Here is a 23,477-nt window from a genome sequence, read left to right on the forward strand (position 1 = left end):
TCGAAGCAGAGATTGGGATATTAGCTCTAGTAGTAATGATCTTATCCACAAAAAAATTGTGAGAAACTTTCACAGGCTTTCTCGGAATGATCAAAAACAGCTGAACAGCTGAACTATTCAAAACTCTTCTTAAAGGTTAAGAGATCAAAGAATATGAGGAATATAAATGCATTTACACTGAAGTACTTGTCCATGAAAGAGGACAAATAGAAGAAATTATCTTGCTCTATTAGTGCAGTCACAAATGAAACTTGTGAAGTTATATATAGCGATTTTTTTATTTTTAAAGCGTTATCTATTGATTCTACCACTTATGTACTGTATATTACATATGATCTGTACATATAGCAAGAGGCAGTCTTTTTTTAGGATTCTAATTAGATGAATCAACGTGAACGTTGTTATATATATATATATATATATACATGACCAGGCCGTTCCATTGAATCCGCAGTAGGTGTCGCTCCAAACCTACTTTAGATGACTCATCATCAACCTCTGCAAAGTACCTGTGCATCATTTTCTGCCTCTGCGCTACTTTATCGTGATTGGAGAGATGGGTTTTGACTGGCTCTGGGATCGCCCTATTGTTGGGTAGCCATGTGCTGCGTTTGGCCCGGTCAGCCACTTTTATGCCTGCAGCTCTGAGTGCGACACCGGGCGCGTGTGGAGTCTGCGGTGCGTCTCTAGAAGAGCTGAGTTAGGATGCTGCGGCATGCGGATAAATCGCTGTATAGCACATCGCAGCTTTAGGTAATAGGATGACGACGTCGCAAACTCTTGCACAGAATAACTGAGCACTCGGCAAAAGTCATTTACAGTGCGTTTAAGGGGGCATCTAAACATTGGGCAGTCCGGCATTTAAAAATAAAATGTTTTGGTGGCTGTTTTTTGACATTGAGAGAAATCAACGTTTGTGTGTCTCTTACAACACCTCGTGCATGAATTTCCAGCGTGCGACAATACAGTTCTAGGATTTCGCTGGATGTGGGATACGTAAGGACTTAAAAGTAAGTCCTTGTGATGGGTGGGGTCCTCTATGCAGCAAAGAGTGCGGGAGGGGGGCGCGACGAAGGACGAGGTGCGGGACGAAGGACGAGGTGCGGGGAAGTGCGAATATCCTCGGATGGTGGGGCATCAGCTAGGCTACGAAAATCAAGAATTAATTTGAGAGCTTAAAATACCCAAGGTAACCTTTTATTATCTGTGCCATCGCTGTAGAATTCTCATGCCAATGAGGTTGTATTTATTGATACAATTAAGCGTCTTAGAATCGACATAAAAGAAAGGGAAATATATTTCAAACTGTAATAGAACGTTTAGAACTGAATGAAAACTGTTTGGAAGAAAATGCATCCGAACGCATGACGTGACACGAATTCCTTCATCTGTCATTCGCGGGAGCTTTCGCATTAGCTTCCATTGTCTAATGTATGTAATGTAGGTTTGCTAGAATTTACCAATAAATAATATTTTGTCTATGCATTGTTGATCGCACCAGGCGTTATTTTAAACGGGCATTCAGTGAATATAAAATATGAATGCATTGCAGAAGGTCTGCTCTGAACTGTTGGTATAGTTTTTATAATTTAATGAGATTTAACACAATATTTCTTCTCTTAAATCATTATTGTTGTTTGTATGAACAGCTTGCATCAGCATTTTAAATGGCATGTCAGTTCACCTACTGTATCTGTGACTTAAAGAAACAGAAGACTCTTCTCCTCCCACATCCTGTAGTTTAACAGCCGTTGGAGATTTGTGTAATCAAAGCTAGTATCCAACAAAAAGTGACCCTATAGAAGTGATAAAACAATTGCTGTTTATTGCATAACATTTATGCAGCTTTAATGTGGTGATGTCATAGGCCATGACTGCTTTGTTATTAGCATTTTGGGAAAATCAAATGTACCTGAAACACACACGGCTTAATTATTACTAGCACACAATTAAAAGCACTGTGTGAATGAAAGGCTTAGATTCATTTTGAATAATGTAAAAGGGACATTAAAGTTCCTTTCCTCTGTCTTCCTCAATGCTTTGCTTGGGACATCTTTAAATACAAGGCAACTTTTTTTCTAAAAACATGGCTATTCTCAATAAGTCATCATCAGATGGCTGCTGAATTGCACAGGACCTTTTGATGTATAGTATTTCTTAAACACAAGATGATATGTCTTGTAATATTTCCCTTACAGCAGGTTATTGTTCCACCCTGTTTCCCCCTCATCCTCTGAATATGTTCAAGGCCCTGGCAGGAATTTGTTTGCTTCATCTGACTACAATTGTCTTCCTTTTTTGGGCAACCATAGATGATGTAAGTTTATGTTGTTCTTCTTTTATATGTAGCCTATATATATATATATATATATATATATATGTGTGTGTGTGTGTGTGTGTGTGTGTGTGTGTAATAAAAATGCAGACAAAAGACTTTTTAAAAAAAGGTGTATGAAAAAAGTGTGTTGTGATCTGAAGGCGTTTGTATTGTTGTTGTTGGTTTTTGTTTTTCCCAGGCATGGTGGTTCACAGAGAACCTTTATACAGACTTGTGGGGCAGATGGGTGATGGAGAACAATGATAATGTCTGGGTGTACATGGACATACCGACCTCATACCGGAAGGGTAAGACAAACCATGTTAAAAATATGCATTTTTGTACATCTGCCTATTTTCACCAGTCAAACCCTGTGTACGGTATATGTACACTGTTCGAAATTAAGATTCCAGAAGATCTTCAATGATGCCATAGAAGAACCATTTTGGGTTCCCAAAGAAACTTTCAGTGAACAGTTCTTAGAGCCGTTTTTTTACTTAGTCTGAAGAACATTTTAATAATCTAAATAACTGTTTGTACAATGAAAACATTCCATGGATGTTACTGAAGAACCTTAATTTTTAAGAGTGTACAGACTGGGACATTCATGTGATGCCCCTTTAATTCATCTATCTAGACTATCTGCAAGCGGTCCAGGCGTTTGCAGTGCTGTCCTGCCTGTTTGCTGTGTTCTCTCTGTGCGTGTTCATATTCCAACTCTTTACTCTGGGTAAAGGAAAGCGGTTCACCATCTCTGGAGTTGTGCAGCTCATCTCCTGTAAGTCCCCGTTTCTGGAAATCTGAGGTTAAATTAGGGCATTATTGAAATATACATGTGTGGATCATTGTCTTAAAGGTCCTACAGAGATTCATTTTTGTTGTACATTTATGCATTTCTCTTGGGATCTCTAGGTTTCTGCATCATGGTGGCTCTGTCAGTCTATACCGATCACTTTCACAGAGACGAGAAGAATGGCTGGTATGGCTGGTCCTACATCATGGCCTGGTTTGGGTGGCTGCTGACCCTCTTCACTGGAATTATGTACATCATCCTGCGCAAACGAGCGGATTAAACTTTAGACCTCGCTCTCAGTGCTAATGTACAGCCTTAATTATTTTTCTTCAAAGTCTAAGTACAGAATTTGAAAAATAATGAGTTGTCTCAAATATTACCGGCGTTGGTTGGAATTGTAGAAACTTGCGCAATAAATCACAGCATCAGCAGTTCATTGAAACAGTTTAAAATCTGTCAGTGAGAAAAGGTTGATTCAGCATTTGAAGAAAATTGCCCAGAGAAGTTTCTTTCTTCTTTTCCCATTTTTTTTTTTAGAGTAATACTATAGATCGGTTTGATGGGTCATCTTTCCTAGTTTCGCAAAGCACTGAGAGCAGTAAGAGGGTCTAAACACTTTATTGCAGGGGTTAGTGTGTAAAGATGGTGAAAATGCAGTATATACAAGAAGGAAATGTAAAAAATTTATTTATAACATGTATAAAGAGAAAGATAAGTTGTACATATAAAGTACATACAGAAAAATATATGTTATCAAAGTGTAGTTTTAAACATCACTTGCACTTTAAGAATTAGCCTCGTCTTAAACATGGGTTTATTTCATTTCCATCGATTTTTTTTTTTTATGTTGTAGATGGCAATAGCACAGGATAGTCTCTAGGTCAAGATAAGGGTCAAATCTTTGTTACTGCGATGCATTATGGTGCTGTTCAAATTTGTGGATCACTCACTTGATCGTGTAGACTTCTGAATACACAATCCTTTTGTAATTGCATTGTACAGACCCTCTGCCGACATATTTATTTGCAATTTCTGTGTGGACAAAGGCTTTCTTGATAATGAAATGGGCCCTGTTGCTACGCCAGCCATTTTTGATTAGCATGATGATGAATGATTGTTGATGTGGTCAGATGATCACCTTGTAAAATTCTAGAGCACAGAATGTTCCAAAAGAATTTATAAAATGCTTTTGTTAGTTTTTTTAAAATGTCAATATGTATTTATAGTTTTATGGGAGTAATTATTCAACATCCGCTCAAGGAAAAAGCTCCTTATGGACATCCGAGCTATTCAGTTGCTGCTTACTTTGTTTGGTTAAAGTTTTAGCTGGCTCTAGATGTATTTTTATGTTGCAGTATGACAGTAAATGGAAAGGATGATATTTTTTCAATGCAAAGCCAAACAGTGTAAACCAGGGATGACATTAATTTTAGTAATCACACAAATAAAAACCTCGCCATAAGAATTGCTCTTGTTATTTTATTATTTACAACATCAATATTTTACAACTTTAAATAAACTTCAACATAATCATTTGCCTTTTCAACACAATATCTTACCACTATATAAATGGAGAATAAAATATACATTCAAATCACTAAAGCGAGTTTGTATAGGAGACATGAAAACTTCTGTTATTAGAGAAATTTTCATGCGTGTATGTACAGCTCTGGTAGGTTCAGTGACCTTCTACAGTCCTCATGCAAAATGCACCAGGCACTGGCATAGGAATGTTCCAATAAGAACTGTTTTGTGGGGGTGTATTGCACTGAATCATATGCCCTGACCCGAGGGTGTAATTCGCTCCTGAACCACTAAGTGGAGGAGATGATTCTGTTCTGCCGAAAGGAGTGGCCTGTTGTGAGAGAAGAGAAAGGTGAAGGTTATCTAATGGCAAAGGTTTCAGTCTAATATAGATAAATGCATAGTATGAGTCAGGAAATGCAGAAAGCTCACCATAGTTCTGTCTGGAGTGCCTTGAGAGATTCTGTATCCTTTTCCTGACAGGCCATCTGTAAACAGACCAGTCACACCATTTAGCCATCATAATCCAAGAGTTCTACTAGTAATCAGTTTATAGCATTTTAGACAATAGTGTAGCCTAAAAGTCAGAGACCACTACTGAAAATGCTTCTATTTTGCTTTTTTTTTTAGTTCATACAATTTTCACTACAACGTATATTATCAATATAAGAATTTAAATAAAAAATTGAAATTAAATTCATTGTTTTAATATCTCTTATGCTCGCCAAGGCTGCATTTATTTGATCAAAAATATAGTAAAAAAAAATTTATACTGTAACAATTACAACAATTTAAAACAACTGTTTTCTATTTTAATATATTTAAAATAAATTATTTATCCCTGTGCCATTTTCAGTATCTATTACTCCAGTCTTCAGCATCACATGATCTTTCAGAAACCACTCTAATATGCTGATTTGCTGCTCAAGAAACATGTTAAAAATCATGTTTTTAACAAATAGAAATATTTTAATAAATAGAAAGTTCAAATGAACAGCATTTATTAAAAATGTAATCTTTTGTAACATTATAAATGTCTTTTCTGTGACTTTGGATCAATTTAATGCATGCTTGCTGAATTTAAGTATAAATAAATAGAAATAAATAAAATCTTACACCACACTTTTGATCTGTAGGATTTTCTTAGTAAAATATATTTCTTCCTTATTTTATGTCATAATGCTTCATTGTTTGGAATATTTCAGAATCCAAAAACTTGTTTCCAGATTATTTCCAGGTTTAAATTGGATTTTGAATGCAGATTTTAAATGTGGTCTCAGACAGTATATTTTAACAAATTAATTTTACAAATAGATTTTAAATACTCACCACAACTGACTGCAGAAGGAGGAACACATTTTCTGGAAGGAAGTTTACTAAAGGACAGACAGTAACAACAGTTTTTAAATAAAGCACTGTGCCTGCCTGGTTCTCCATTAGCTACAAAGTCTTACCCTGACTATGTGAGTCGAAGGATTCCCAGGCGTATCGCTCTAGTGTTTGAGCGTGCTCAGGTAACAGCTTTTGAGGGGGAGGCTAAAACACAGACACAAATATATAGTGTCATTTTTGGGCATAGTAAACAAACACACTAACGTTATAGGTCTGGTTTCTTAAAGGGGTCATAGGATGCCCATTTTCCACAAGTTGATATGATTCTTTAGGGTCTTAATGGAAAGTCTGTAACATAGTTTGGTTAAAATTTCTCAATGGTAGTGTAAAAAACAAATTTTTTACCCTGTCAAAAACAGCTCTTTTCACAGCATGCAGTTCTGTAGCATTTTCCTTTAAATGTTAATGAGCTCTGCTGACCCTGCCCCTCTCTTCCCAGCCGCTCTCAGAAAGACTGTTTACTTCGTGAAACTTGCTAATTAGCACATAGGAAAGGCGATTTGCAAAGATTCTTTAAAAAACCTTATACTCACTTCTTCTGTGGGTGAAGCTGGATCACGAATGATTCGCGCGAACATAGACGCATTTAGGTAGATCGGAGGCGCATTCCCTTCAAAAACAAACATAATCCACTGCGTCTTCAGCGGCTCAGATGTCGGAAGTAAAATGACGACTGCTATGTTCATTATTACATCCAACAACAGAACACCTCAATCGCTTAGGAGTCATTCTTGTCTACATCTGCTCCACACATTTCAGTTCAAACAACTTGTAAAAGTGCATGTAGCATCCTATGACCCCTTTAACATATTGTCCGAAATGTGAGCTTATTTGTAAACCTCACAGATTTTAAATATATAATTTACCTCAAGCAGCATAAGAAGTAATACCCTGGAGATTTCACACTTTGCTATGATATCCATAAATGCACCTGGAATGAAAACAAACAGAATTGAAGCAGAATCCAAAGATTTTTACAGCATATGCTTCATTTCCTTAATAGCTGATGTTCAAACTGAAAGACTGCTGACTCTGCAATGCAAAACAGATCCTTGACAAGTATGAAAATCAGTCACAAAACATCATAACATGACTTCTGCTTATAAACTGCAAGTGATTGCAGGGTTTGATCAGGAAATCCAAATAAACTGCAAAGCCTGGTGAAAATCCCTGACCTTAGACCACCAAACCTCACACGCCTAGATTTCAAAACTAAGATTAATTGTATAGTCTTGTGGAAGTCGATTACATTCATACCGACAGGGGTGTTTGTCCCGGGTAGCTGTAGTCCTCTTTCCTGACACATGTGCTGCATCTCAGAGAGAACAGCAAGAGCGCCATCGTAATCGCCTACCAATCAAACATCACATCACTGCTCTGACCACCACAGAACTTCATCTGAAACTCAATGCCAAAACGAATCATTGCATTCTGGCAGGAAAGCACTGCTATCTCTGAACTCACGGGTCAGTATTTTGCAGGAGGCCATTTCCCACAGTGACAGCAGGGCCTCAATTGGAGTCTGAATCTGCAGTTCCGCGGCTCTCTGGAAATGAACTATCGCCTCCCCGGGTCTGTTCATCTCCTACACACAAATATATAAACAGGACCACAACATGATTAAGCACCGTGGACCAAGATGAATATGCTATTTTAATTCATTTATAAACAGAAAGCCGCTCCATGTATTACAATGATTAATGTCTCACCTTCAGAGCATTGCCAAGCTCCAGTGAGAGACTGGACGCCATAACAGGCTGATTCATCTCAATATAGACCTAAACAATATATAAGTACATATTTGCAGTATAACATCTAAAAAAAAATTTTTTTTTAAAACACAAAATGTGCATGTGATTGCAAGATTGTAGGCTTTTTACTTCATTAGTCAAGTACAGAGAGGTATTCTTCAAATGACTTCAAATCAATTTTTTAGGCGCATTTCAACATGAAACATGTGAAACTGTAGAAAGCTGCAGGCAAAATTGAGCTAAAACGGTTTCTTTCTGGGGTGAACTGTTACTTTAGAAAATATTTAGCTCTGCTTATAGTAGTTGTTTAACTGCTCATGGTCATCTTCTCTTCTTCTAACTCTAACAGTAATAGTGAATAAAAGTGAATAGTAAGTAATATTACGCTTGATGATTCTGTCAGGCCAGGGTTATTATAATTAACTAAAACTAAAACCATTAAAAAAAAAAAAACTTTTTCTTACTGGAAGCAAAAAAAAAATCCTTACTTGAAATTAAATAAATGCTATATAAATCTTGTTTTATTTCATTTGACGTACTAAAATAACTAAAACAGAAAGAAACATTTAATAAAATTATGTAGATCTGTTTAAAAAAATAAATATAAGAAAAACACAACAAAATGAAAAGAGAAAATATAAAAAACAGTATATTAATATCTCAATTATACTAAGATGCCACTGTCAGGCTACGCCGAGCAGGAGAATCACCTAATTTTAAATTGAAAATATAAAATTATAAGAGACTTTTCATTCTATTTCAAGTATGAACTGAGCCCAACATTCTGCAAAATAACAGCCTGTGTTTGTTTATATATGCTTATCGGCTTGAGTGTAAGTATCTGGTAAAATATGCGTTTCCGACAAATACCTTAATAGCAAAACTATAGCAGTTCATTGCTGCCTGCATATTCTCATCGAAGCCGGGAGCCCTCAGCGCTCGGGTTTCCTGCTCCGAGGCCAGAAAGAGTCGGGCTGCATCTGTCAGTGCCAGGGCTTCTCCTGGAGCATTGAACAGGGTTTGCTCACAGCTACGAAGACAGACAAACCATTTCCACATGTTCTTTAGATCAGAAACTAGGATGAAGAATTGATAGTTATGAGAGATGCTGTGTTACCGGGCCATGGCGAGATTACAGAAGGCAGCATATTGAGGACAGTCTTGCTGTTTGAGCTCCTTGGCCAGCTGACCTGAGGAAAGATGCCATATAATGATAAACACAGACTAGCATTACCGCACACAGCATCACTCTTCTGACACAATACTCACCAAACTGTTCACTTGCTTCAGCGACATTAGGCTTCCGCAAAAAACGTCTGTGATTAGGGGGGAAGGAAAAAATATTAAAAGGCCACTAAATTACGCTCTTAAAAATAAAGGTGCTTCACGATGCCATAGAAGAACCTTTTTGTCTAAATGGTTCCATAAAGAACCTTTAACATCTGGTTCTTTAGATTATTAAAAGGTAAGAAAGAGATGGCTCTTTAACGAACCTTTGACTGAATGGTTCTTTGTGGAACCAAAAATGGTTCTTCTATGGCATCGCTGTGAAGAACCTTTTAAGCACCTTTATTTTTAAGAGTGTAGATTAATTTGACACTTTATATACTCTGGAATAGCTCGTTATTCGAAGCCGCTGTTTTGAAATTAAACACCTACAAGATGTCATCCTCAGCTGTTCATGCATAACGTTAAATCTTCTGTAAATTTTACAATAATAGATCGCATTGTTGTGAACCTCATTTAGTAGCTCTTGAAATTTAATTAGCAACATGCTAGTGAGGGTTGTGTAGTGCTCTCACGACATTCTTTGGTTATGCTCAGTATTGTAGATAACATTAATGGTCTACCATTAAAACATTCGTGTATTAGTAATATTCGTAATATATTTTAGCTCTTACTTTTTCAGTTTATTTGACACCGCCCGGTAGCGCATCAGAAAATCTCCCTCGGCTGCCATTGTTAATTTTGACACTTCAGGAGGAGGAGCAAGCAGACAGGAAGTTCGGATACGAGTGTTCCCATTGGTTACACGCAACTGAAGATGTCGTTTGATTGGTTTACACAGCGTGAGGGCGGAGCTTTCACGGGCTGCAGAAAATGTACCGCTTTTTATGCAAGAAGGCGAAAGGTTTGATGAGTTTTGGGGAAAAACGACACATATTCAGTTGTTTTGATCTTTCATTTATCTTCTGTCATACTGGCCCATAAAATAATAAATTATACAAAAAAATCTTTATTTGACGCTTAAGCACATTCCAGCAGGTATTCATAAATCATATTCATTAACTCAATCATTCCTTCATTCACAGGTTTTCATAAACAGAATCAAATACACCATCTTCTTGTGCATTGCAGTGCTGAAAGAGAAAACAGCAATAGAAACGGTTGATATTCTGAAACGCAACTCTTTTTTCACCAAATATATTTCATCAGGTCATATGATAATCATGAATTAGATTCCTTTTTATTGAATGCTTTATTTTTACTGTTGCTTTCTGTCTGAGCTTGTAGGTATTACATATTTAAAATCTGTGTATGTCATGAAGTGTCTTCACTGCATGATTATATGTTCAGTAAAAACATGCTATAATTATTATGCGCTCAATGTTTATATATTTAATACTTGAAGTTATATATTACAATTTACAAGCATATTGTTAGGTCTACATTATAGGTTATACATGTAATGTAATATTACACCATTTATTAAACAAACCCGTGTTAAACAAACCTTTTCTGATTTTGTCTTCTTTGTGTTTTCTACATGCATCGTGTCTGAATGCAGTGTATCATAAATAGAGTCTGATCTGCATTGTAGAGTCTGTTGGAAAGGAGTATAAGACGACAGAAATTTATTTGAGACATCATTTAAAATCCTTATTAAAACAGGTTGCCAGGTTACCAACAAATGGCAAATACTGAGAGCAAATGATTACTATCCAAAAGAGAAACAGACTGTTATCTCACTGTGTAGAGTGATGCAGATGCAGCATCTTCATCCAAAATCACTCCATCACTCTCCCCTGATCTCTGCTCTACAACTTCATTTTTGTCATCTCTACAAGGAGGGTGTTCCTAAAAATAATGAAGCAGAACTAGAGCTGAAACTAACAGCATCACATGTGTTTTTCCGGACAGTACACTTGTGCCCTTTTTTGGTCATAACACCATCTTGCAATCAATGCAATTCTGGACAGTCCATCTGGAGCATCTTGCATAATAACAGAAAGATGATCTTTTCTGAACTGACAATTTACCACTTAGTCATGAGTCCATATCTACTGATCAGCCACAGCAACATTAAAACCATCTGCCTAATATCGTGTAGGTCCCCCTTGTGCTGCCAAAGCATGGACTCCACAAGACCTCTGAACGTGTCCTGTGGCATCTGGCACCAAGACATTAGCAAAAGATCCTTTAGGTCCTACAAGTTGCAAGGTGAGGCCATCATGGATCAGATTTGTTGGTCCAGCACATCCCAGATGCTCAATCTGGAATTTGGAGACCAAGGCAACATATTCATCTCTTTTTTCATGTTGCTCAAATCATTCCATAAAATTTTTTTGCAGTGTAGCAGGGAACACGCACCTGGCTATCCACCTGATCTAAAAGAAAAAGTGATTCTTCAGATCAGGCCACTGCTCCATGGTCTAGTTCTGACACTCATGTGCCCATTGTAATTGCTTCTGGTGGTGGACAGGGGTCATCATGGGCACTCTGACCGGTCTCTCTACACAGCCTAATACGCAGTAAACTGTGAGGCACTGTGAGTTCTGACACCTTTCTGTCATTGCCAGCATTGAGTTTTCCAGTAATTTGAGCTACAGTAGCTCTTCCGTGAATAGACCAGACAGGCTAGCCAGAGCAGAGGTACTTCCTTTAGCCTGAGGCTTATTATTAATTTCACTTTTGGTGTGAAAGGGCCTTTACAGATACCAAAATTCTTTAGGACTTTCCCTATACACTGATAATCAAAGTTATTCACTTCACCTGTCAGTGGTTTTAATGTTGTGGCTGATCATGTGGATAACCCCTCACTGTTAGATTGAGTCCTTTCAGATGTGCAGAATTAAAGAAACTTACATTAGACAAATTATAGATAGATTGAATTATTACAGTATGCTCTAATGACACGATGTGTGGCCAAGTGTTACCTTGTAGCTCTTTAATATGTAAAGTGACCCAGCAACAGTGAAGATGAGAAGAATTCCTGAGAATGCCATCATTATGATGATGGCACTGTCTAACACCTCAGGTGGCTCCTGATAACCTTTATCTGGAAAACACAGAATTGGGGTAAGAGTGAAGAAACAAGGGGGAAATAGAGAGAACAGAAGAGGAACATTGTCTTCAGACACAATTTTTGCATCACTGCTTTTCTTTCGCTGAAAGTGGCAGTTTCAGTCTAACATGTCACATGGCCAAACTCACATGATGTCTTTATTTTTTTAATGCACCTTTTTATTTATCTGTCCAGCCTATCTATTGGCTCACAAGCAACAAACCTATCAAGTAAAAGGTTCTGAAGAAAAAAACTCTATTAATTTCAAGATTTGTGTGTATTTTAATACTTATAAATGTTTAAGTTGTGACTAAGAGATTATAAATTGGCAGTGAATTTCAATCATAGAGAGGTAATAAAATGATCTGCAGACTCACCTCTCACATGAACCACCCAATGCACTTCCTGATTTGCATAACTAAAGTAGTAATTTCCAGAACTGGAGCTATTGTGCATGTTGATATGTGCCCTCACCAACTGTGTAGTTTCAAATAATTCACTTTTAAGTTCTTTATTCCAAATTCTCGTCATGTTCTGAGTGTGGTGGCATACAAGTTTGCTAGTGGTGTAGTTTGCTGGGATGAAAACTGACAGGATGAAGTCAAGACTTTCCCCTGCTAGTGCCACTCTGGTTCTGTTCAGCATGGAGATTGTAGGTTTGGCTGGAGGAACGGAGAAGAGAACATGGTGTTATTGAAGCATCTGTGCTCTCCTGATATCTTCATAACTTATGGATTCTAATTCAGCTTAAGACGGTGTGGGTGAGAAATCCAGCAATACAATAATACAAATTAAATAAAACACACACTGTAATGACATAAATTAAGATCAACAATACCTAGAGTTTCCTGCCAACAGCACAGAATTACGATCCAACACAGGACAGGCTTGGCTGCATACATCCTTGAGCGAAATTTACATTTCCTTTCATTTGAAACAAAATGAGCCACCTTTTCTTTCTCTCTGTTGTTTCATCAAAGCGGTAAACAACTGCTTTCTGTCCAGACAACTTGAGAAGTTAAGCCATATTACACCACAGTGGATGTTCACAGGATCCTCACATGAGGTACAATCTCAGAATCTCAAAAACCACTTCCTCTCTCACTTCACAAACTCACTTCCTAAATGATTCCCTTTTACAAAACTGTTGTTCTTTGGCTGGTATTGATAACAGTCAATTCTAGATCTAAATGTAAACGGTTTTAAACAAGGTTTCAACACGGAAATGTAGTTTCTTGAAATGTGTGCACAAAAAGGGTTAGTTCACCCAAAAATAAAAATTAGCCCATAAATTACTCACCCTCAAGTCATCCTAAGTGTATATGACTTTCTTCTTTCAGACGAATCCAGTCTGAGTTATATTAAAAATGGTCTTTGATCTTTCAAGCTGTTTAATGGCACTCAGCGGGTGTTGCAGTGCATCAGTCCAAAATAAGTGAAATAAAAAGCGCCCATCCATAAAAAAATGTCTCACAATGCTCCAGGGGATGAACAAAGTTCTCCTGTAGCGAATCGATGCATATTTGTAAGAAAAATAACCATATTTAAAACGTAATAATCAATTTAATCTAGCTTGCGCTCACTGTTGTACACGGAAGCAGCTCCGGGCTGATGACGTATGAGGTCGGCGTTGCGCATGCGCCGCTCAGAAGTGACGCACGCGGAAGCGCAGGGGAGAGATCAAAACAAACAACGGTCACTTATTAGAAGTACAAAACGAGGATTTGTAAAGAAGAATGTGGGAGGATTTCGATATAAGCCAAGAGGAGGCTGGTTTTTGCTTTGCTTCCTTTGCTTCTGGTAAAGTCCGCATGAAATCAAAATGGACTTTATTTACTTTACTAGCGCACATTGCTAATCTTGATGTGAACAATTAATCCGTGCAAGTTAATCCACTGAAAAAAAATGGTTTGTCTTGGTACTCTTTAATTAAACAGCTTGAAAGATCAAAGACCATTTTTAATATAACTCTGAAAGAATATAACTGGATTCATCTGAAAGAAGAAAGTCATATACACCTAGGATGCCTTGAGGGTGAGTAATTTATGGACTAATTTTCATTTTTGGGTGAACTAACCCTTTAAGCTTGAGGTCTTTAAAATGGTTATAGCTTTTTCAGGCAGTGAAACAGGACATTCACAAAAGCATCAGAGCTTTTGCAGAGCATCAAACGTTTCTATTTACAATGTATTTTGTAGGGTTGAGTAATGTAACCAATCACAGACATATCTGTCGTTCTCTTAAACACATCTGATTGGACATGTGATTCTCTCATTGTAACAAGATACACAATGTAAGAAATACATTCATTATGCAGTGTAGAGAGCTTTATTGATTATAACTTAACTTTGTGAGATCGTGATGAACTGAAGTGAGTGACAGCTTAGTTATTATAAAGGAATCGCTATTTGCGCGCTTCCTAGGATAATCCATTCCGAACTTGAATTAAAGTTTTGTTTTTCCTGCGGCTAAGAGGACCAACGGTCCTGTACACACAACAAATATATGATGACATATAAATCCCTCATCACTCATTATATATGCGGGATTCACTTTTAAAATGGCAATGACTGACATAATGATTATAATAACCTTAGTAATGTAGCCTATGGGAAAGAATGTAATTTTTCAAAATATATAAGCATTAAGCAATGTAAAAGCAGACTAATAATAGCCTAGAAAAATAGATGAATTACTAAAAATGTTTGAAATGCGGTTGCAATTATGATTTGTAAATCAGTTCTCACATGTACATTGCTATTGTTGTTGTGGTAAAAAGTTATTTATTTTAACTGTTATTTTAAATTTTATGATGAAACACAGTATCATTCATCATGACGTTATCTGGTATGCCCATATAAAACTCGGCTGACAGGGTTTGTGTGCGCGTGTGTTTGTGTGTTTGTGTGTGTGTGTGTGTGTGTGTGCCTACTTTAACCACCAGGTGGCAGCTCGATACTTTGTGAGCGAGCGCCTGACTTGCATCAAATAAAGAGGAGTTCCAAAATCATCAAAAATGAATTACGTAATGATTACATCACTGTCACTGAAATAGGCTACACATAATTAGCGCCAGGGCAGATAAATCAAAAACACCAGTACAGAATATTTTCCCACTTTTTCCTTAGTTTAGTATGACTTTAAATGAAATATTACTGTATATATAGAAAAATATATAATCTCTGATTTGTATAGATAACAGATAAAAATACGTTTAAGTGTTATAAGTGAAGACGTACAAATATGTAAAAAAGATTCACATAAGAACAAAATACAGCCATTAATATGGATTTCACACACCTTACATATTTGAAATAGTTGAATATTCAAGCTCCATTTGTATGATAAAGATAAAGAGACTGAGATAGGGAGATATATAGAGAGTGAGGTGAAGAGAAGAGAAAGGAATTCAGTTAGAGGTGAAAAATTGCCTTGTTTAATGAGAAACAGGTGCATGAGTGCCTTGTGACTTCTGAGCTGAAGTAAAGGAATACTCACATACTCTTAAAAGCCTAAGCCAGGCAAAACTGACCTCACATACCACAAAAACAGACCAGGGTGAGAGAGAGCGCGCGTAGAGGCACAACAAATATAACATCTGGATACCAGGGAATAAAAATATTTCCGTCTCTTTCATCTTCTTGTCTCTGCAGTCATAATGAGAGACAAAATCAACACATATAGAGGCATGACAGTAAAGGACTACAATACAACAACAACAACAAAAAATAAGAAAAGGTTAATTCCAGGCTGCTTTTGTGAGAAAGAAAAGCTTTGGAAGAAGACTGAAAAGAAGAAGAAGTATAGTATATTTATTATGCTGTATATATTTATGAATTTAAACCAGGCTCCTGGATATAAATGGCCATAAGTTAGATTAAACGTATAGTAAGTTTATATAAGTTTTTGGTCATTTTCCTTAAAAGTGTTTTTTTTTTTTTGAAGTGATTGTACAAGATTTTAAACAACACTTCAGAAAAAAACAGTACAGTGAGGTCTGGACAATTTTTATATGAATGAACTGTAAAGAATGGTCTTCTTGTATTAAATACAAAAGTATGGTCAAGTCTTCATCAAGGTAAAACAGATATAAGTCTGGACATTGTTTTATCCAGGTTTAACTAGATTTAATTCAGACATTTATTGTATTGGCCCACAAAAATTCACCCACTGTAACCATGGAAATAATACTGTGAGACGTAGAGACTGAATTATGAATGCAGTGTTTTTAATTAAGAGCATTCCAACTGAAAGGCACATGCAAGTTGATGCAATTGTTGCTCAGCGATGTTCAAGAGCCTTTTGATTGAATAACAAAAATCATGTGAGACCTGATTTATGAGACTGACTGCTCTGCTAACCTGTTAGATTCTCTCTCTCTGTCTGTCTGTGTGTGTGTGTAGATTTGGCTATACTTGTGAGAAAACGTCCTCAAGCATAGAGTGAAACAGGTCAAAAACTGACTGATGAGGACATTTAAAGTGGTTATCACAATTTGAATCACTCATAATATTTGAAATATTTAGAATGCTTCAAAATGTCAAGAGATTTTAGTAAGGGTTTGGTTTAAAGGCAGGGCATTATAATTGTATTATGGAAGCCATTATGTCTAAGGTCATCACTATTCAATATGTAAGGTCTGTTTTGAGTGTGTGTCACTATAAGAGAAAAAGGGCAAATGATTGGAGGGAGAAAAACATCAAATAAATCTAAAGAAAAGGTGCACATCTGGAAAAGAGTGATAGTTTGGGAGGGTGTGAGAAGACAGAGCCCAACAGATGGAGAGAGGGGGAGAAAGAGACAGAGAAGGAGAGAAAGAACGAAAGAAAGAAAAGGAGATGCAGGAGAAAAAGAAAGTGGGAGAGAGAGAAAAAAATTGAAAAAAGTACAGAAGGGAGGGAGAAGAATAAGACAGAGGAGAGAGAGGTAAATGTACACAGCATCATAGTTCTTATGCAGAAGTTTAAGTGTTTGCACACTGACGGTCAACAGACTTCAACACGCTGTTCAGAGAGAAGAAGTGGACAGGACGGCAATATCACAGCAGAGGAGCACAAAAAAAAGAGAAAGGAAAGACACATCTCATTCCCTGATAAAGTAAGTAATTTGCACTTTAGTAGAATTCAAACCATTAAAAGTAAAAATTTATTCTATAATATTCCACTAATCTGTGTCCTGCAGTTTTACTACCCTGCTATTTCCCCTCTTTCTGTTGGATAAAGCCTTGTATCTAGCTTTGGGATCGGTCTAGATTTAATAAAGCATCAAAAATCAATGTTACAGCAAGTGTTAGTGGATGTATGTCTTTTGTAATTGTTTGATTGATATTCCTATTGCATGTCAGTTGACAGTTCCTTCTCTCTGCATTTTAAAGCCTGCGTGATTTGAAAAAAAATGTGTAAAAACTGACAGAAGTGTCCTGATCAAACATTAATCCTGTGATTTTCGAGTTCCTGAGCACATCCAGATATGTGTTGCGCCACGACGTGGAGCCATTTTGAGAAATGCCTCTTTAGTGACTCACTCTACAAAGTCAATTATGATCTCCAAGTTCAATATTATGTAAAGCTCTCAGTCCCCTCTGGACTCCTTCTCAGTGTGGAGTCACTCCAGTTTCTCTCTGCTTTCCTGCAGCATTTCTCTGAAATGTGGCTTTTTTTAGTCTAATGACCATGTTTTTAGCAGTTCTGCCTATTCGTAGTAATCTTACCTCAGAGAGCTCTCTGTGGCATTGGCCCTTGTGGCTCCAGCACAAAGGAGATTTTCTTTCAAATAAGCTAATTGAGTTTGCTATCAGTTAGGCCAGTCACAAGACAATCAGCCCGTCATCCATCTCCCCTCTGTGTTCCTGAATGAACTCGAGTCATTTTGTGATCTGATCGCAGTCATTTAATAGAGTGGAAATACCCGACACTTGCGTGATTGTTCTTGGGAAGTGATGAGCATGAGGCACTTTCCATGGATACGGCACAAAAGAAGGCATGAAACCCATAAAAAAAAAATTAAAGTCATTTTTTCCTTCTTCAAACAGCCAGAGAATAACATTTTGTTGAGTTGAAAATGTGGATTTTTTTTTTTACGTTACACCGTGATGTACAGTCGAAATAATCAATGCCCTTGAGTGTAACCATTTTAATGGTTGTCAATGTATTAATAATGTTTGGTAAACAAAACTAGTTAAAAATGAAAAATAGTTTTAGTGTAATTAATTAAATATTATTTCAATAGATTAAGTCAAAATTATTATGATTTTAATAGTTGGATACTGCAGCATAGTTATTTTTGAAAAGGAAATCTAAAATATTATAATAGAAAGAAATATGGGATTTGTGCTTCTAACTTAAATACTAAATTCTAATAAAAAAAAGAAGTAGAAGACAACAACAACAACAACAAAGAGCCCTGGAAAGTATCATGAGGAGAAAAAAAAACAAGGAATATAGAAATGATGAAACATAGAGGATACGATCATATAAAAATGCAGGCCTCTGCACTGAAATTTTCCACAGTATCATCGGCCCCTAAAACACATCTGGCTGTTTGTCCTGGAAAAAAACAAAGTGCTCTCCCATGTGCCAGATGTATTGGCAGGGTAAAGGTTTAAATCTCTTGCCTTACATTGAGAGTGTTCTTAGTACTCGTTTAACTTTTTGATATTTTTTTCCTACCTCTCCTTTAAAACTCAGCCACTTCTTCACCATGACCGTTTCGACTGCAACGATGATGGTGCCTATGATGGTTGTGGCGTTTTTGTCTCCATGTCTTGGGATGAGCAATGAAGTGGATTATGGGAATTGGAACTACAGAGACGGAGGTAATATTATAAAATGATCAAATCTGTGAAATTGTGCAGAATGTATTTAAGAATGGTAAAATGTGTCAGGTGAGACAGCATTCTTATTGCTATCTGAAAGTAATATCAATTTAGCCTAATATTTCATAAACAAACATGCAAGTGGTGTTAGGTGAGTATAATTATATAAATAACAGCCATTTAATTTTTGAGTAAATCTGATGAAATCTGAATTGATTCTGTGCAGGCCTAGTACTTTGCTTGTTGAAAAAGTTGCATGTCAAGTCGAGTCACATTTATTTCTATAGCGCTTTATACAATACAGATCATCTCAAAGCAGACTCACAGTAATAAAAATAAATAAATAACAGTATTATTCTGGTAAAGTTCTTAAGTTATGAAAGGAATACAATTCAGCTGTAAAGCAGCCCTATAAAACTATTAAAATACTGTCATTATTCAGCTCAGTTTAGTTCAATGTTTATAGTTCAGTAGCAGTGCAAATGTTGCAAAGTGCATTAATTATGAAGCCAATTCAACTGTATAAAGCAGCTCTAAAGAAGATAGTGTCATTATTCAGCTCAATTCTGTTCAGTATTGACTCAATTTAATGGTAGTGAATCAAATTATGAAACGAGCTTAAATCAACTTTTAAGCAGCTCTACAGAAGGCAATAGTGTTGTTATAGCTTGAGTCAGTTCAGTGTCGATTCATTCAGTTCGGTAACAGATGGTGCAGAGTTCATTAATATGAAATAAATTCAGCTATAAAGCAACTCTATAGAAGACAATTGTCATCATACAGATAAATTGAGTTCAAGTTTTGTTCTCATCCGATAGTGTCAGTGTGGTCATTTCACATTACTGAATATTAGGTGTTTTTAAACTTCATTCCAAAAACAGCTTTAATCGTTGGTGTGGTGGCCAATGTAAAAAAAAAAAGAAGAAAAAAAGGCTATCAGTCTGGATTGGCTCAACTTCCAACACATTTGTTCACATGTACATGGAGCGCATATAATAAAATACAAATCACATTGACCTATGTACACCAACAAACTCATACCCTTACCTGTCAACCCAGCTAAAACACAAATAGACATCTCCTAATTCCACTCTTTAAAGTTAAAGCCCTGTAGTCCAGTGAAAGAAACCTGATTAAAACCATTCTGAAGCATCAGAAAGCCTCTTGTCATGTGGTTGCCTGCCTTATTAGAGACTAACCTCATTGTCTTTGCCCTCACGGCAGCGGAGAATGTGAACGTGGCTAACATACGCAGCGTGACTCGAGTGTTGGACGCCTGGGGCAAACGCATATTCAAAGATATCAAGACTCTCTTACACTCACAACCCAATGCCCTTCTGCCAGACTACTCCAGGTAACACGCTGTCTTTCCTAATACCTGTACAAATTCATTGAAAAGACTCTTTACTGTGGTGTTAAAGTACAAAGCAAGTAAAGCAACTAGTGTTAACCAACCACCAATATTTTTTTTATAACATGCAACTTAGAGAGTGTTAAACCAGCTATATCTCTCTTTGTATGTTCACTAAAGCTTTCTTGTCTTGTGGAAAAAGTTTTTTTGCACATGAAAGCTGCTTGTTGGACTGTTTTATATAAACTAGAAAAACGCACCGTCCTTTGGGGGTTTGTTATCCTGAAGTCGGCAGTTTAACAGACTTACATTCTAGCCCTAAGGAGATTGTTTTCAAGATGCTGATTCTAAGCTATTAGCATGGAAACAGCACTTAAAATCCCAGAAAAGGTTTCCTCAGTAACTATATCAAATTACAAGTAAGTAATAAGTAAAATAAGTAGTGCGCTAATCTTCATTGCTATAGGCTACTGTATATTTATATTTGTAGCAATATATAAACATATGCCAACTTGGTCGATGCATATATTGTAGTATATATATATATATAAAAAGCTATTTTCTCATATATGGTATGCATTATTTAATAGTTTGCATTATATTTCCAGTAGGCTATATTCCTGTTTCGTAAGGCATCCCAAAGTGACTTAAGAATTACATGTATGAATCAAATAGCAAATAGCAATTACAAGATCAAATCAGATCAGCTAATGATCACAAAGCATGTGAAGCCTAAAGCACTAAGAAGAAGCACTGTAAACTAAACCACTAAACTAACAACAAACAACAACAAATGTCCTATTGAGGAAGGTTTACAATGTCTGCCGTTTAAACGCTGAAGCTAAAAGAACCTTGTATTTGAAATGTCCATTCACACAGAATGTGTTTTTGCATTTAAAAACTCGAACTTCGAGAAGCAGAGGAATGAAAAAAGAACGCAGGGTCTCGCTAAGCATTTTAAAGCTTGTTTAGAACTTAATTTCACTTGACGTGGCTTTTTAAAAGAGGCGTGCTTGAACAAGTCAGCGCATTGGAAAAAGTAGTGCAACGCTCAAATACCGTAACGTACTAACGCGTGTTTACGTAGAAAAATAAGTAAACGGCATAGAGCAAGTAACAACACGTTGCCAGGATGGCAGGATTTTTGGCAAATGCCAGAAGAAAGACATTTGCAGTAGTCTAGCCTTGAAAATGTTAGAGACCAGATAAGCTACATAGAAGAGTAAATTGTGGAGAAAAGGCTTTGTTTTTCTTTTGTTATTATTCGTGAAGTGGCCGGATGTAATGTGGTGTACAAAGGACTCGTCAACCTATGGCACAGAGCGTTTTAACACACCTAGAGGCAATGGCGGTGTGACCTTTTGAGTTTTTGTAAGGCAGGTCTTAGCTAGGAGGACCAGAAGCTCAGCCTTGTCATATTAAACTACGTCCTGTTAATGTATGTTTTTTGACTTTCTGACCCCACATGTTAGTACACTAAAACAAACATGAAATCTCCTTATTCACATTAATAATTCATAATGAACTTTTGGAGGACTGACTTGGTACGTTGATTTTTTGCAGAGCTGTGTGTTTAAAGCGTGTGCCAAAACTTCACAAAAGAAACAGAAAAACGATTATACACTCTTTTCTCTCTCGTAGGCCTACAGATGTTTTCGCACATGCATACAAACATAAGAAGCCTCTTCTATCTCGCCCCATTTCACACTCTCTTCTTCCTCGCAGGGTTCGTCCTCTCTCAGAGTCCCTAAATGATCTTTTCAGAGAAGTCTCCCACTTACAGAGGCGCATCACAGATCTTAACAATCGCCTAGCAACCCTGGAACCCTTCCTCCGTCATCATGGTTACCGAGAGGAGGGGGAGGAAGGAGGGGATGGCAAGGAACCGGCTCCTCAGAGTGGGGGACCAAGTCAAGCGAAGTATCCACGGCGCTACGTGGTTCGAGTGGTTCGTCCTGCGAACAGGGTGGTGAGAACCAGACGAGTCAAAGTGTTCAAAAATGAAAATGGAAGGGTTAAAGAGAGCGAGAGGTAGAGGGATAGACGAAAGATTTGCAAATATTACAATCAGATGCATTAATGTTATTCAGGAAATATCCTTTATATTGGAGATAAAATATACAGTAATTCACATATTAAAAATGTTAGTATACTATATAAGTGTGCATTCATTTTCTTTTGTCTGTACTCCTTCACGTTTGGGTCTCAAAGGTGCAATTAAAGTTCCCTGGCAGAAAAGCGAATGCTGGGAATGTTGATTGTGGAAAACTTTCCCAGCAGGATAATACCAAATGAAAAAAAACCTTGAGAGTAAAAACAGACACTGCAGCTCTTTCCAAACAAAGCTAAACAAGGATGAAGCCGTATACAATCAGTTATTATTTTCTGTGGAGAATCTTCATTTAGGTATTGGTATCCAGAGACATGTGTGACAGGAATAAAATCAGGTGAATAAATTTGAATACTTTAAAATATAATTCTGTCAATGTGTGTGTGTCTGTGTGTTTTTTTAATTATTATTGACTACTCATTTTTTAATTGTGCTAAAATATTGAACTGCAGGGGTTGGTTGACAATATTAATTCTTTGTTGAATATCTCTGATGGAGCATATTAAGATAACTTAATTACAAATGAAATCCTTAGTTCTGGGTAAACAAAACCAGACACGTTACTTAATTTTGTTAATTATGTTCAATTATGTTATGCAGTTTGGGTTTGCTTGGCACAGTGCCTAACCTGAAAGTAATATACAGAAAAATGTAACATTTCTATTTTATGACTAAACACCACTAAAACTACTTTATGGTTCATTTTTAGTAAATTATTAATTTGAACAAGTTTTACAATGTTTTATCATGTTTTTTTAACTTCTCTGGTAGCCTTTTTTATTTATGTAGGCACTGTTTCACGTGTGTATGTATGTAGGCTATGTAGAGGTAAGCATGTGGTTATGTTCTGCATTATTAAATTATTGTCATATTACACTCTATGCACGTCAACCATCTCCATTCACATGCTTTTCATAAATGATGTCAGGCAGGTGGTATAATTTCTCTCAGGCTTCCAAATCTTATATTAAAACATGGTTCCCATCTCTGTGTATATGAGAGCGGCGTCCTATTGTATAGCTACCACACTTTAACTCCTGCATATAAAATACATCATTACTAAATATCACTCACATATGCACTTTCACTCTCTCTAATAGAGAACAGCAGTATGCTGCTCACTAATAGGCGAGTCACTAA

General features: G+C 36.7%; 4 protein-coding genes across 7 annotated transcripts; 2 read left to right on the plus strand and 2 right to left on the minus strand.

Annotated features, from left to right (window-relative positions):
* The first annotated feature begins 715 nt into the window (after positions 1 to 715).
* On the plus strand, positions 716 to 3,844 carry LOC107712235 (epithelial membrane protein 2-like). Of its 3 annotated transcripts, none has more exons than XM_016517417.1 (5): positions 716 to 753; positions 2,199 to 2,317; positions 2,517 to 2,625; positions 2,955 to 3,095; positions 3,230 to 3,844. In XM_016517417.1, exons 2-5 carry the CDS (start codon positions 2,240 to 2,242, stop codon positions 3,388 to 3,390), a joined length of 489 nt encoding a protein of 162 aa, XP_016372903.1. In that variant the 5' UTR covers positions 716 to 753; positions 2,199 to 2,239; the 3' UTR covers positions 3,391 to 3,844. The 3 variants fall into 3 exon arrangements, with proteins under 3 accessions (XP_016372903.1, XP_016372902.1, XP_016372901.1); XM_016517416.1 differs by lacking the exon at positions 716 to 753 and adding an exon at positions 1,094 to 1,189; XM_016517415.1 differs by lacking the exon at positions 716 to 753 and having other exon boundaries at positions 2,060 to 2,317.
* Positions 3,845 to 3,922: 78 nt separating this feature from the next.
* On the minus strand, positions 3,923 to 9,799 carry LOC107712230 (factor VIII intron 22 protein-like). Its single transcript, XM_016517407.1, has 12 exons — positions 9,679 to 9,799; positions 9,047 to 9,093; positions 8,895 to 8,967; positions 8,648 to 8,807; positions 7,736 to 7,804; positions 7,491 to 7,611; positions 7,284 to 7,376; positions 6,893 to 6,957; positions 6,089 to 6,170; positions 5,964 to 6,010; positions 5,067 to 5,122; positions 3,923 to 4,965 (listed from the first exon to the last, which is right to left on the minus strand). The coding sequence occupies exons 1-12, from the start codon at positions 9,735 to 9,737 to the stop codon at positions 4,884 to 4,886; spliced, it is 954 nt and encodes a 317-aa protein (XP_016372893.1). The 5' UTR covers positions 9,738 to 9,799; the 3' UTR covers positions 3,923 to 4,883.
* Positions 9,800 to 9,845: 46 nt separating this feature from the next.
* On the minus strand, positions 9,846 to 13,039 carry LOC107712232 (NFAT activation molecule 1). The gene is made up of 6 exons (XM_016517411.1): positions 12,901 to 13,039; positions 12,440 to 12,724; positions 11,935 to 12,056; positions 10,748 to 10,855; positions 10,512 to 10,601; positions 9,846 to 10,137 (listed from the first exon to the last, which is right to left on the minus strand). Exons 1-6 carry the CDS (start codon positions 12,962 to 12,964, stop codon positions 10,084 to 10,086), a joined length of 723 nt encoding a protein of 240 aa, XP_016372897.1. The 5' UTR covers positions 12,965 to 13,039; the 3' UTR covers positions 9,846 to 10,083.
* A 3,821-nt stretch (positions 13,040 to 16,860) lies between these two features.
* Positions 16,861 to 22,522, plus strand: LOC107712233 (uncharacterized). Of its 2 annotated transcripts, none has more exons than XM_016517412.1 (4): positions 16,861 to 17,159; positions 18,744 to 18,876; positions 20,101 to 20,230; positions 21,953 to 22,522. In XM_016517412.1, exons 1-4 carry the CDS (start codon positions 17,016 to 17,018, stop codon positions 22,260 to 22,262), a joined length of 717 nt encoding a protein of 238 aa, XP_016372898.1. In that variant the 5' UTR covers positions 16,861 to 17,015; the 3' UTR covers positions 22,263 to 22,522. The 2 variants fall into 2 exon arrangements, with proteins under 2 accessions (XP_016372898.1, XP_016372899.1); XM_016517413.1 differs by having other exon boundaries at positions 17,083 to 17,159; positions 18,749 to 18,876.
* Positions 22,523 to 23,477: the final 955 nt, after the last annotated feature.

This window comes from Sinocyclocheilus rhinocerous, unplaced genomic scaffold (genome assembly GCF_001515625.1).
Source record: "Sinocyclocheilus rhinocerous isolate Xijiao unplaced genomic scaffold, SAMN03320098_v1.1 scaffold508, whole genome shotgun sequence".
NCBI classification, from domain to species: Eukaryota; Metazoa; Chordata; class Actinopteri; order Cypriniformes; family Cyprinidae; genus Sinocyclocheilus; species Sinocyclocheilus rhinocerous.